The 14686-nt window shown below is 38.8% G+C and overlaps 3 protein-coding genes across 3 annotated transcripts; 2 read left to right on the top strand and 1 right to left on the bottom strand.

Annotated features, from left to right (window-relative positions):
• Positions 1–53: 53 nt before the first annotated feature.
• MONOS_6477 (putative TPM domain) lies at positions 54–795 on the top strand (the record flags this gene model as incomplete). Its single annotated transcript, XM_067876715.1, has 3 exons — positions 54–371; positions 443–543; positions 657–795. 3 exons carry the CDS (start codon positions 54–56, stop codon positions 793–795), a joined length of 558 nt encoding a protein of 185 aa, XP_067725091.1.
• Positions 796–3918: 3123 nt separating this feature from the next.
• Positions 3919–12852, top strand: MONOS_6478 (uncharacterized protein; the record flags this gene model as incomplete). The annotated part of the gene is made up of 1 exon (XM_067876716.1): positions 3919–12852. The coding sequence occupies one exon, from the start codon at positions 3919–3921 to the stop codon at positions 12850–12852; it is 8934 nt and encodes a 2977-aa protein (XP_067725090.1).
• Positions 12853–13657: 805 nt separating this feature from the next.
• MONOS_6479 (uncharacterized protein) lies at positions 13658–14635 on the bottom strand (the record flags this gene model as incomplete). The annotated part of the gene is made up of 2 exons (XM_067876717.1): positions 13658–13716; positions 13768–14635. 2 exons carry the CDS (start codon positions 14633–14635, stop codon positions 13658–13660), a joined length of 927 nt encoding a protein of 308 aa, XP_067725089.1.
• Between the last annotated feature and the right edge of the window lie 51 nt (positions 14636–14686).

The following is a 14686-nucleotide window of genomic DNA, read 5'->3' as shown; positions in this document are numbered from 1 at the left end:
GGAAATTATAAATCAAATTATATGACGATCAAATAATTGAAGTTTTTATTAAAATGATAATCATTCATTTTGCAATACTGGCACAGCTTTTGTTGATCGAAAAGTTGTTTGGAATAGAACAAACTCGCCATGAGCTAAACTCTTACAATTCTTATGATATTCCAAATCCTCAGAATGAACCTGTTGGTTGTATTAATAATCGAAAACTGCCAGAGTATCTCGAAGCCTATGGTAATGTTAGTACATTGCCACCTTCTTGGGTGTGCGATCCAATGGGATTTGCAACCCCAACTCAGTTCGTTATTATGAACAATAGAATATCAAACATGATGCAAAAAATAGAAGCTCAACTAGGAGTTGTTGTTATCGATGTATGAATTGCTAATATTACATTATTTGTGAAAATTACAAAATGGCCCATTTCACTGATTTTTTGAATTAGAAATTGATTGATGAAAAAGAAGAAAAGTTTACAAAAAATGTTTTCGACAATTGGAAAGTTGGATATTCTGCCAAAAATGGTGGAGTTGTGCTGTCGTTAATGTATAAATTTTTGTATTATTTTATTACATGCTTTTAACTTTTTGTTAATATTTGGTTTTTTTTTTATGAATCGACTTTTTTTTGTATTTTTAATAATATATACCAATTTACAGGGTGGATGATAGATATACGTATATTCAAGCAGGAAAAAATAGCAAAGATGTTATTACAGATAAGGTTCGAAACGAAATTTTTGATGAAATTTCTCCTTATTTCAGAAATGGAGATTACGGGCAGGTGCGCTTGGTTTAGTTGAATAAAATTTATCATTTTGAGACTTTTATAGGGTTTGGTAATTGCAGTTGATATGATTTCAACATATTTAGAAGATAATAAAAAAGCATTTCCGTCTTGGGCAGTTGTTCTAGTTGTTGTGGGTGTTGTACTTGTAACTTTGCTATTCATGTTTGTGATAATAATGTGTGGTCGGGGTTGCAGCTGTCATTCTGGGGGAGGTTCTTATACTGCAGGCCGATATTCAACAGGAACGACTTACCATAGCCGCAGGACACGTACACGACGAGTATCCCATCGATCACATCGATCTCACAGGAGCGGAGGTGGAAGGCATTTTTAGTTGAAAGTGTTTGACGCAATAAACATGATGTTATTAAAAGACTGGAAATCACACCATTAGTGCACAATTGTGTGGATGATGTATTTTGTTTAAGTGTTCTATTTCTTATTTCTTTCTTTCTTTTTTTTTTTGAGTGATTTGAATAAAAAAAAGCGCCATCAAAACTTTTTGGATTGAAAGTTGATTTAGAGAGTGACATGTTATTGTTTTATTTGATTTTATTTATTTGTTTTTTTTGATTGTTATAAGTTTAAAAACGATCAGTTTTTATCAGAGGTGTTTATTTCAAGTGATTAAAGTTCAAGTTAATAATCAGAAATTGGTTTTTCGTTTTTTGTGTTTCAAATGTTTTTGAGACGAATGTTTCACAATGTTTTGAGATTGACATTTTTCTTTTTTGAATGGAAAGAAAATTTCATTTGATTTCTATGATTTGTATATTCTTGATAATAATTCGCCATGTTGTGTTTGTGTGTGTTCTTAAAAACAATATTGAAAGCATATTCTTTTTATGAATTTATGTTTTTTCAAATTCAAATTCAAATTCTTTTTTTTTTTTTCGTTATCTTTTCATTCAAACATTATTTTCCACAACTTATTTCAGAATTTTTTTTTTGAAATTGTTTCATGCATCGAAAATTGTTCATTATTCAAAAACAAACATCAAAGTTATTTCATCAAAGCTAAACACCAGAACATTTGTTGTTTCAAAAAAAATAAAATAACTCAGAAAATAACATGGACAAAGGTTGATTTTAAACAATTAAAAAATGTTTTGAATTTATTAATTATTAATTGAACCTTTTTTGCTGTTGAAATTCAAACACAGTTGAACATAATGAATTCTATTTTTGCTTTTCAAATAAAAATTTGAGGATTCTTCATCTCCAAAAACAAAAATATTCTAAAAATATATTTTTATCAATGGAGTTTCTTTTTTATCTTGATTTCAATTTCCAAAAAAATAAAATTAATAATGACAATGATTTGAAGAAAGTTTGAATCTTTGAAATTATTGTTCCTTTCTCTTCATTTTCCTTGTTGATCATTCAAAATCAGTTGGATTGTAACACCAGTTATCCATGAAGCAAGTCCACATTAGCTTTGCAATTACATGGAAGAAGAGGAAGGCAAGGAATATGAGGTAATTCCTGCTCTGTTAATGAAATTGAGGAAGAATGTGGAAGAAAGTGGCTGGTGATGCCAAAGGCATATTTTTTGAAGGAACAATTGAAGAAGAAGAATGAACACTTCAACAGCAAAAATATCTTCTTCGATTGCTTTTCTTTAAAATACTGCCACATCATCAAATATGATGATTAATCCTCATTTATAACTTTCTTTCCTCTTCCTTGCGATGCTGGTGAAGGTTGGCTCATGAAATCTGAAGCCAATAAATCAGCTCCTGTGGCTGTTCTCTTTCTTTTTAAAGGCATCATCATCATTTCTATTTGCCTTTCTCCTCTTCAGATCCTTCCCAATAAACACATCCTCAACTTTGGTTCAGACCCATTGTGTGCTTTTATTCCACCTCATTTCTCTTTTTCATCGTCATTTCCTTTGTGTTTCCTCGTACTTTTCTTTTTCTCTGTCTTTCTGCCTTTTCCTCAAAACGCCATCTTCAAAATGAAATCTGTCAGGAACAGAGTAAAAATAACTTCCATTTCCTTGAAGTATAAGAACATAAAGTCAAAAACAGATGAAAAATTTCCAATCAAAAATTCAATAGAAATACAAAACAATGAGATTTTTCATGAAAATATTCGAGAAAAACAAACATTCAAGGGATATTCATTGCAAATTGTATTCTTTTCTTAAGTGCCTTTGTCCTTTTCAAAACCATCCATTTTCAGTCATTTCAGCCTTTCGCTGCTTTCCTTTTTCTCTCAAATCGTATCATTTTCTGCCCTGTTTCCAAAATAAAATCAAATAAATGAATAAAATGAATAATATAAAGTCACATATGAGTTTATTCCACACCGTCCATTTCATTGGATGAGAGCGTCCAATTCAGCCATCCAACACTTTAACAAACAACAATCAAGAAATAACAATTCCAAAATGCCTCTGGTGACTGCAAATGAAAAAATAACACAAACATCAGAAATCAAAAGATGAAAAGTCTCTTCAAAAAACTTTCACTGCACAAACCTCATCAGTTCCTCGGATAAATGAATTCCAAAAAAGAACAATGCTTCTCCAAATCTCACTTCATTTGAAAAAAGAATAAGTTGCTCAGAGACTGAATAATAAATGACATGACAAATAGATTGAGTTTTAATAGTCTTTCTGTCTGTAATAATGAAAATATCAAAACATCAACATTTTCAGTCAATCATTTTGTATTATTCAAATGATCAAACAATAAAGGAAATTTCACTCATTCAAAACTCATCAAAATGAATATAATAAAATATTTTGCTTTATTCTTGAACTGGAAGTTATTTACGTTTTATCAAATTTTAAATTATTGCACCCATTCTTATAAAGAAGAAATCCGGAAAAAAAGAAAAGAGTCTTATTCGTGCAGATAAGTTCCTATGCTGTCAGGAATATATTGTGTTGTGTGCATAATATGTGTGCAATGCCTGTGCAATGGTGCCACAAATGATGAAACAAATCTGGTTGAGAAATCGATAAATGATATAAAAACAGATTATTTGGGAAACTCTTTGTTTGAGAGCCTTCAAAAGGATGCAGATGGAGAAAAAAACAAGTTTGAATTATTTATTGAAGGGAATGAAGGTGAAATTGAAGAAAATGAAAAACAAGAAAAATCAAAGAAAAATTATCAAAAAATGGAAGATGAAAGAAACGACCAAAATGGGAAAGTGAATTCAGTCAAGATTGTGAATAATGAGCATTTTTTTGGAAAAGGAGAAATGAAGAAAATTGAAAGAATATTTGAAGAAAGTGAGATTGAAGGATGTTTTGTTCTGATTAATTCATCAATTGAGCTCAAATCATTGGATCTGATTCAACATAAAGAGAGAAATGTTATCAAAGCAGAGATCGGAAGTTTTGTTGAATTGAATGATTGCGATTTTGTGATGGTGAGTGAAGTGTCTCCATTATGCCTGACTGGAGGTTGTGGGCTGTTCACCAACATTTCACTCAGATCGCACTCAACTGGGTTTTTGAAGTCATTTCCATCTCTCTTTTCTTCAGAAACGTTTCAAGAGAAGTTTTCAGAAAAATGCTTTGTTTATGTATGTTCATCTCATTTCTCCTCTTTTTGTGTGTTATCAGCCCCATTCTTCTCATCACCCTTCATTCCCCTAATATCCCTGTCTCACCTGACATTTTTCAACATCTCAACAGCAAATGATGCATGTTCACCTCCAACCACAACATCAAACCAAACAACATGTCTGATGAACAGTTGCTCATTTTTATCTGTTTGCGATGCATATGATGGAGGGATTGTTCCTTCTCTCAACAGCCCCTATGCCTCTTTGACTGCCTCAAACGCCTCGTTTGTTGGGTGTTGCAGAACAAGGAATATTTATGCCAATGGAACTGAAGATGACAAGAAACATCTAGTGAGACAGAACGAAACAACAGACGGAGCAAACATTTTTGTTTGGTGTGAATGGAATGGATCGAAGGCAACAGGAAAAGGTGAAACATATGCCGATGGCACTTCGAACGGTGGCGCAATATTCATGTACAATCTGGAGAATGGTGAACTTATTGTTTCTCATTGCTCTTTCAATGGTTGCACCGCGTTTGCTTTTGGAGGCGGAATCTTATGTTGTTCAATAAAGTCAGTTCATATTGAAAATGATGTGTTTAATGGCTGTATGGCTCAAAATTATCACGGAGGAGGTGTCTATGTTTATTACATATCTTCGTGTGTTCGGATCAGTGGATGCGAATTCCAGAATTGTGAAGCAATTGGCTATGGAGGAGGGCTTAATCTATATTCTTTTCAGGTTTCGGGACCTGACTGTATTGGAGAGGAAAACGGAAAAGGAGAAAGCGCATGCATTTTTGATTGCCGTTTCGCCTCATGTTCAGTAACTGCATCAGCTGGGGGAGGCATGCATTGCTCGAATATTCCTGCAGTGTTCAAAATGAGGAGTGCGCAGTTTATCTCCTGTTCAGCTTCATCACAAGGTGGGGGAATGAGATTTGAACCTAATCGAGAAACACTTCCAAGTGATGGATGTTTTTGCTATTTCACATTTTTTCATGAATGCAAAGGGCTGAAAAACCCTCCAGATGGCCACGATGTATTTTTTGTTGATGCCCACAATGTCTTTTTGAACACTACAAATCCGTTTAAAGAATGTTACTCAACAAATACAGATGAGGGGAGAGTCTGCTATGCGTACAACTTAATAAATTCCGGGAATTGGACATATGACCAAACATCAAAAAACGTGTGGCTGAATGAATGGTCGAAGATTCTATTCGTAGGTGTGAATGGAGATGACTCGAATGGGTTGTGTGGGATGGGTGTGTCGGCACCTTGCCAAACAATCGGTCATGCAGTGGTGACGGGCTTGGAAGAGCTGAGCTCATCGGTTACACTGATGGAAGGGGATCATGTGAGTGAGACAACAACAATTGATATTGGGAAAAAGAAGATTTCAGTCATTGGGACAGGCAAAGATAAGAGTTCGATTGGAACAGGAGCCCTTTCATCTCCATCAGCAGCAGGAGCGCTGTTCAGTGTATCGACAGGTCATCTTGGAATGAGCCACTTGAAGGTTGATTGCAACTCAAATGCAAGTCCTTCTTCGCCGAGCGTGGTTGTGGTGTCTGATGGGAGTGGGTCATTCTCATTGGAGGATGTTGTAATCACTACAAGCAATATTGGAGAATATGTGATGTCTTCGTCAGTGTTTGTGGTTCCAATGTCGAAGCTGTCGATGGTTGATGTGGAGATCAAAGATATGAATGTCTCAAAACCATTGTTCTCTGAACCTGTTTTATCTTTTTCTTCTTCTTCTTCTTCTTCCCTATTTTTGACATCCACAGCATCAGGAGATAGCGTGTTGGCGAATGTGAAAGTGAAGAATGTGAAGTTGGCTGAAGGAGATGGGGTGGTTGTGTCAAAGAATGTGAAGGCTGGAGAGACATTTGCTGTTCAGAATGTGACAATCGAGGATTGTGAGTGCGAGAATGGCAGTGGTGGAGGGATCAAGGTTGAGTTGGAATCATCTTCAAGCAAGCTTCAAACTGAAAGAACAACAACATTCAAGAGATGCACAAGTGGGAAATATGGAGGAGGAATGATGTTGTATTTGGCCGACAACTCGATTGACTTCTTGATTGTGTCAGTTGACTTTTCAGGGTGCTCTGCCTCATTTGGAGGGAATTATGTGTTTGTGAATGGGAGCAATTCAGCGAGCTGGGGAATAACAACAGAAAAGCTGGATGTCCAACATGACAATTCAAAATACAATGAGCTGATGGGATATGATCGGAGTGACACAACAATGGGGCTGTTCCCACTGAATGTGTATTTGGACAGATATCCAAGTGCAGCACATGTGGGGAAGGGGAAGGATGGGCTAGGTGGATACGACTCGTGGTTCTGTGGGTTTGACTATTATCCGTGTGCCACCATCACCCATGCAGCGCAGATGAGATATGCAGACACAAACAAGAAGATCGAATTGGATTCAGGATTTGAGCTTTGTGAGGCAGTTGGAATGACAGATGGCTGTGAATGGGAGATTTCTTGTGCCACAAAAGGGATGGAAGTTGCGGTGAAAGAGCCAGAGAATTTTGAGTCATCTTGTCTGATTGAGGTTCAGAGCAAATGCTCAATGAGAAACATCACGTTTTGCATTCCATCAGCTCTATCTGGTGCATCATCATCATCCCTGATCACATCCAATTCCACTCTCCTCACACTCACTGACTGTTCTGTTGTTTGTTCCTCTGAGAATCCCATTGGATATTGTTTTGTGAAAGTGATTGGGGGGAAAGTGAAAGTTGAGGGATTGGTGATCACAGAGACCTTGAGATTTGGAGAACATTCGCTGATTGAGTTTGGTGAAGGGGTGGAATCAGTTGTGTTTTGTGGGTGTGAGGTGAACAACATTGAGAAGAGAAGTGGAGATGGGGGATGGGTGAGTGGAGTGGTTGGAGCAGAGAGGGATGAGGGGAAGAATGGGATAATTGTGATTGAGTCGTGTGTTGTGAAGGGGTGCAGGTGTGTTTGTGGAAGAGGAGGAGGGATGTGTGTTGTTGTGAAAGGGGAAGGGAGTGTTGTTGTGAATGGGAGTTGTGTGATTGATGGGTGTGAGGCGAAGGGTTCAGGGGAGAGTTCAGATGGGAGAAGTGAAGGGAGAGGTGGAGGGATGATGATTGTGATGGAGAGTGGGGATGGTTCAATGAAAATGGAATCGGGAAGAGAGGGTTTGTTTGGAGAGGATAACAAAGCTTCATATGGGAAGGATGTGTTTGTTGAATGTGGTGGAGGAGTGTTGTTGGAGTCGAAAGTGAATGGGAATTCATTTTCATTTTTTGATTCGAGTGTGATTCCAACAGATGTGTTGAAGTTGTGTGGGAGTGAGGATGGAAGAGAAGGGGAAGTGATTCCGCTGTTTGTGTATTTGTGTTCAATTGGAACAAAGCTGAGAGTTGATGGGAGAGGAGAGAGGGCACTGGATCAGAGCCATTGTGGGTTTGAGGAGTTTGGGTGTTTGACGATTGACTATTGTGTTGGGAAGAGAGCGAGCATCAATGTGAATGAAATCGAAGTTGTGTCAGAATCATGGATAAAGAATGAGATGAAAGTGGTTTCATTTGAGGTTCATGTTTCAGGGAAAGAAGAAGAGATGAAAGTGGTTGTGAGGGATGAAGGATCGATAAATCAAAATAACCTTATTGAGTGCACAAAATCATTTGAAATGAGATATTTGACATTTGTGCTGAATGAAGAAATGAATGGGAAGAGAAGTGGATTCATTCACTCCTCCTCCTCATCATCAACGATCACAATTACCAGCTGTTCAGTCTCATTTGAAAATGATGAACTGATTGGATACAATGTGATTTGTATTGAGGGAGGAGGGCTGGTTGTGAATGGATTTGTGATGGAAAGGGGAGTGAGAATGAGTGGGAAATCACCAATAGAGATCACAAATGGAGTTGAATTGGAGATGAATGACAGCCGAATGAGTGGAGTGGAAGTTGTTGGTGGGAGTGGAGGAGGAGGATGTTTGAATGTGGAGATGGGTGTGAATGGGATTGTGAATGTTGAAGGATGCAATTTGTCATCAGTGTGTTCAGGGGGGAGTGGGATGAGAGGGGGAGGGATGAAGATATCAGTGGGAAAAGGAGGGAGTTTGGAAATGAAAAATGTGAAATATTCAGGGTGTGAAGTGCCGAGAGAGGATGTTGAGGAAGGAGGGAGAGGAATGGGAGGAGGGATGTTTGTGAAGCTGGCAGATGAGATGGGATCCTTTGTTCTTGAAGGGATGGGATTTGAGGGATGTGATGGGTGGAAAGGGAAGAATGCATTTGTTTCTGGATGGGATCTGAGAGAGATTGTGAATGAGGAGCACTTGAAATGGGAGATGAGTTCAGAGGAGTTGGGATCGTTGGATGAGTTGTGTGGATGGGAGAGGAAGACGACAGGAGAGGAGGGATATGTGATTCCACTAGTTGTGTATTTGTGGAGTAATTGGAGTGGGGATGGGTTTGTTTCAGTTGAGAAAGGAGGAGACTTCAGTGGGTGTGGGTATTCAGAAGCACCATGCTCATCGATTGACCACTTGATATCATTGAGATATCCAACACTTGGAGGAGGTGATACACATATTGCCATTGTGGGATCAGGGTTGCTGAGCCATTCCATTTCATTTTCATCTTCATTTTCAGAGTCACCAAAAGTGGTGATTGAAGGGACAAAGAAAGGGACAGGTGTGATGATCAGTGATGAAGACGGGAACGTTGCCAGCAGTGGTGCAATGATATCCTCGAATATGAGTCTGTCATTTGTGAATGTGTCATTCACCAAGCCATCCATCACAACCCATCATGAAGTGTTGATTGAATCCTCTGGAACAAACACATTATTGTCTGTGTCAGATTGTTCATTTGGCCCAGGGAGGGGAGTGGCAGAGAGTTTTGGATATTGTGTGATGAGAGTGAATGGGGGGAGTGTTGTGATTGAGAGGAGTTCGTTGAGTTTGATTTCAGAGTTGAAAGGATTGATTGTGTTCAGCCCAAGTGCAGGTGAGGTGACACTTCAGAATGTGAACATCTCATTTGCTGATGTGACAGAAAGAAGTCTGATTTCGATGATTGAAGAGGAAAGCCAGATGAATGGAGAAAAGAAAGACTTTTCAAATGGGAGCAGAACAGTTTTGAGGGTTGTTGGGTGTTCATTTGCGAACATCACAAATGAAGGGAATGGAGCGAGTGTTGTTGATGTGGGATCATATGAGCATGGGGTGGAGTGTGTGATGGATGAGTGTTCGATGTCGAGTTGCAAGAGTGGTTTGAGTGTTGAAGGAGGGGGGATGAGAGTGGTGCTGAAGAGTGGGGAGTCAGTGTTGAAAGTGAATGGGAGCACATTTTCGATATGCAAGTGCTCGAGTGAAGCAGGGTGTGGAGGAGGGCTGTTTATTGATGGGTCAGACCCACATGCAAATTATGGAAATGAGAGTCAGATTCCGCCTCTGAATTTCAAGATTGTGAATATCCTGTTTGTGATGAATGAGGCACATGTGGGGAAAGACATGTTTGTCAGATGCCACTCGATTGAGCACCAGATCAACGAAACACTGTTTGCGCTGAACTACAACCAGGAGTCACTGAACTCGAACAACTCGATCTGTGGGAGGGATGCTTGGAGCGAGGGAGATGTTGATCTGATTCCGCTGATCACATTCTATTATTCAGCACAGGTGTTTGTGAGTGGGAGAGGGAGTGATGGGAGGGGATGTGGGGCACAGAGCAATCCGTGTGTGAGCATTGACTGTGGGGTTGAGCACATCCAAGAAGGGGTGATGAATGGGATTCTGATTGATGGGGAAGGGTTTGTGAGGAAGGAGTGTGTGATTGGAGATCTGGTTGTGAATTCATTGAAAAAGACACAGGGGATTGTTCGGTTGAACTGCAAGATTGAGAAATCAGGTGAGAAGGATTGTGTGATGGAGTTTGTGAATGAATGTTCAGTGGAGAGGTGCTCATTCGAGTTTGAAGATGGATTTGAATTAACTCACAATTGTCTCATGAAAGTGAAGAATGGTTCAATGGAGATTCAGAAATGTGAATTCTTCTCTTTTTCGACAGCAGTTGAGGATATGAAGTTGAACAGTTCAATTGTGAGTGTGGAAAGTGGAGAGCTGAAGATATTTGATTCAACATTCAGAGACATTCATTCAACAACAGCAGTGCTTTCATTTTGTGAAGAATCGGTTGTGACAATTGATGAAACAAGAATATCGAACATCAAATGTGAGGGAGATGTTGTGAGTGTTGGAGGGAAAGCGAAAGTGGAGATGAAAGAGATGGGAGTTGAGAATGTGACATTGCTATTGGAGGGGTGTGTGATTGGGATGGAAGATGCTGAGCAAGAGTTTAGTGTGCTGAACAGCTCATTCGGAAAGTGTGAGAATTCAGTGAATAAGGGAAGCATGATGCAGATCAGGAATTCCAAGAATGTGAGGGTTGAGGCATGTGTGTTTGATGGAGAAAAAGAAGATGAAATTGGCAATGAAGAAAACAATAGAAAAGAAGGATTGTGCAAATGGAATGGGTCATTAGTTGATATTGAGAAGAGCAATGTGGAGATGAGGGAAACAACAATCAGAAATAGCAAAGGAGGAGGGTTGTGGGTGAGTGGAGGGAGTGTGAAGATTGAAAATGGAAAGTTTGAGAACAACAATCCATCGATCGAGGGATATCCATCAGCCAGAAGGAATGTGATTTGTGAAGGGAATGGGGAGTTGAATGTTGTGAGTGTGAAAGGGGGAGATGGATGGGAAAGAAATACATCATTGTGGATATTGGATGAGGGATGTGAATTGGGAGGGATAGCAACTGAAAGAGGATCATCATTTTTCATCCCCATTTTGGAAGAGGTGAAGAACACAACACAGCCAGATGGGAATTTGGAGTTGATGATTGTGGGGAAGCTGCTTCTGCCATGTGATTTGTCGGTGAAGATGAGCATGAAAAATGGGGATGAAGAGGAGATTGTGAGAAAGGGGATTGAAGAAGAAGGGTTTGTGTCAGAGAATGAGATTCACACATTTGTTTCATGTTCGGAATGGGAGAAAGTGAGAGAAGAGACAGAAGTGAGTGTGAGCATTCTGTTTGGGAAAGCAGACTCTCCTTCATCAACAGAGTCATTTATCGTGAAGAACAGGAGTGAAAGTGTTGGAAAAGGAGATGAAAGGATTGTTGAAGGAGAGAAAGAAGGGAAGTCTTATTGGTTGCTGATTGTTATAATCATGGCAGTTATTCTATTTATTGTTCTGATTGGATTTGTTTTGTTTGTTGTCAGATGGAGTAAGCAAAAGAGAAGAACAAAGGAATTGGAAGAGATTGTGAATGACACAGTGAAGAAGGATCCGAAGGCGTTTGAGATGGTGACGATGGAGATGTCGCCTGAGGAGCAGTGGAGGAGAGCTGAAAGAGAGGCAGAGAAGAAGAATGAAGAAAGGATGAAGAAGAGGGTGTATGAGAAAAGCTTGGGACATTCAGAGTCATCTGAGCATCTTCTATCTGAGAGTGGCTCAACAGAATATATATTGGGAAGAGATTCAGACAAGATCCCTCAATGGATGCTGGAGAAAGTTGACGAAAAGGAAATTGAGGATGAGGAGACAAGGAAGAGAACACCATCACCATCTGTCTCATCAACTTCAGCAACTGATTCGGATTCGGATTCATCATTTGTTCGATCGGAGAGTCTGTGCCCAACCACTTCATCGATGTCGAATCTGGTGGATGCAATGGCCTGTTCATCTCCTCATGAAAAGCTGATTGTGGACTTGAGGGATTCACTGTTCATGTTGTTGCATGGAAGGAATAAGACAAAGGAGATGCCTATTGGGACTCTTCAGGAGAGGGAGCATACAGCCGCACAGATCCTGTTCTGGGTGGCCAATCTCGCACTGCACTCCTTTGATGAAATGGAAAATGGATTATCTTCCCTCTCCACTCTGAGTCCTCACATTGTTCTGTTCTCTGAGCACATGGTCATTTGCATTGTCATACATTCTGATCTCCTTTCTTCTGATGATTCAGACTCATCATCCATCTCTTCATCAACTGTTGTGACATCTGCCAGTGATGATGATGATAGTGATTCTCTGCCCTCATCGGCTTTTGAGGATGATGAATACAACCGAAAGGAGTGTTTGAGGTGGAAGGCACCTGAATTGCTGATGAACAAGAAGATGGGAGCAACAAAAGAATCAGTGGTATTCTCGATTGGGATGATGCTGTGGGAGTGCTTGACTCTTCAAATTCCGTTTGGGGAGTATGAAGGAGAGGTGGCAGGGCAGAAGATTGTGAATGGGGAGAGGCCAGACATGAAGCTGGTGGAGGAGAGTGGAATGTCGTTTGTTGTGAGTAAGTGCTTTTCGCCAGATCCTTCACAACGACCAACACTGGGGAATCTGAAAAAAGAGTTTATCCAGCGCTTTCCGGCAGGGACAGTGATGCTGACTGTGTCAGATGCAATCGACTTGGAGGAGCCATCAAAAGAGGAGGAAGAAAGCACTGGAGAAGACGCAGAAACCTTGTTGTCTTAAAAGATAATGGAGAATAACAGTGAGCAAAAGTGCCAGAAACGATTTTTAAGTTTCTCAAGAGAGTATTCTGTCAACATTGCAACCAGAAGATCATTGATTAATACAGAAGCCTTTTTGACGCAATTCATGATTTTTCATGAAAAATTCAATGAAACATTTTTTGTAGATGAATTTTTTTTTTTTTTCATTTTCAATTTGATATCCATTAACACACCCTTGCAAAAGCACGCTTCAGGTTTTGGGCTCTTTCACTTCTGAAAGACAGAACCCGAGCCCTCAACCGATTTTCCACTCTTTTCATTTTTTCATTTTTCCTTTTTTTTGTTTGAAATTTTATGTTTATGAAAATGTTTGTGATTTTGAAAAAGAGTTTTCGGTTTGTTGAAATTTGTTTTTTGTTTGATGTGTATTCAGTTTATATCAATTTGTAATTCAATTGAACGATTTTGAGTTTATTCAAATTATCATTTTTTTGATTTTCTTTCATTATCACCCATTTCGAATCATTTGTTGTTATTCATTTCTTGTTTATTTAAATGTAGAAATACGTATTCTTATTTTATTGGTTTGGGGCTGTGAAATGTGTCCTTATTTAGAAAGAGAATTAGATTTTTTATTGATATTAGCTGTTATCTTCTCATTTGGAGAATCATTCTTCTTTTTTGAATTTTTTTGTTTTGGAAATAGCACCAATTTTTATTCAAAATAGCAAATCAGACGAACAAAATCATCATGCTATTCAATGAAAAAAATGCTCAGTTGAAACAAGATTCAATCACTCCATAAACTTACTCATTAATTATAGTCACAAAAAGCTTTCCAATAGGGTCATCTTTTTATTGGCACTTTTTTCTTTTTTGGCACCTAAATTTTTTGAAATGAAAAAAATGAAAAACACATCAAAAAATACTAAACTCGAATCAATTACTCTTCTTTCTTTTCTTTTTCCATTTTCAAGTTCAAAGGGGTCAAATTCATCACTTGTTTCATCGTCATCATTCTTTTTTTTTTTGAATTTTCTTTTCACTTTTTTCTCCAAGGGCAATTCTTCTTCTTCAATTTCCTTTTCTTTTTCTTCAATTTCTTCAATTTTCATCTTGTGATTTTCATTATATTCATCCCATTCATCAAGAAGCTTTTCTTTTGTTATCACTTTTCCGAAGAAGTCGAGACATTGAGAATGAGAAGGAATGAAGTATTGAAAAAACTGAGGAAGCTTCATTTGAACCGACATAGATCCATTGCTGAGTACTCCGCTGTAAATGAAGGCTTTTTTGATAACAGATGGTGTGAATGCTGTGTGAAGGGCTTGTGGCAACACATCTGCAACAGCTGTTCTTTTTGAAGATGAGGAGGTGGATGATGGAGAGCAGTAATTGTTTGAAAGCTCTGTCTTCAACACATCAAATACGCCTCTGTCCAGTGGCTGAGATATATGTGCAGGATGATGAACGAAGGTGATTACGTCTATTTCGGATTCCTTTAAATGTCTCCATACAGTTGGATCTGCGCGCGATGAGTATGAATATAGGAGAAAAAGGCAACGATGAGATTCTCTAAGTATTCGCTTTCTTCTGTCAATGATAAATGGTGAAAGAACTGTTAAGGCGTATTTTTTGAACGACGTTTTGTCCATCCAGCCGTTTGTATTTGGATAAATATTTGATGACGATGTTAACAGTGTTGTCAGTTCTTTCAGAAGAGTTACACTCGGCCACAGCACAATAGATGGAAGCGAGAAGCCATCAGCAGCGATTCCAGCAACGAGAGTGGCATTCGGCATCCTTTCGGCAGTCTTTTTGAATCCAGCTGGTTCATCTGCGGGATGAACAAC

Source organism: Monocercomonoides exilis (genome assembly GCF_001643675.1).
Source record: "Monocercomonoides exilis strain PA203 chromosome Unknown scaffold30-1206723, whole genome shotgun sequence".
Lineage (NCBI taxonomy): Eukaryota > Preaxostyla > Oxymonadida > Polymastigidae > Monocercomonoides > Monocercomonoides exilis.
Note: the sequence above shows the minus strand (reverse complement) of the source record. Positions and strands in the feature narration are given on the sequence as shown.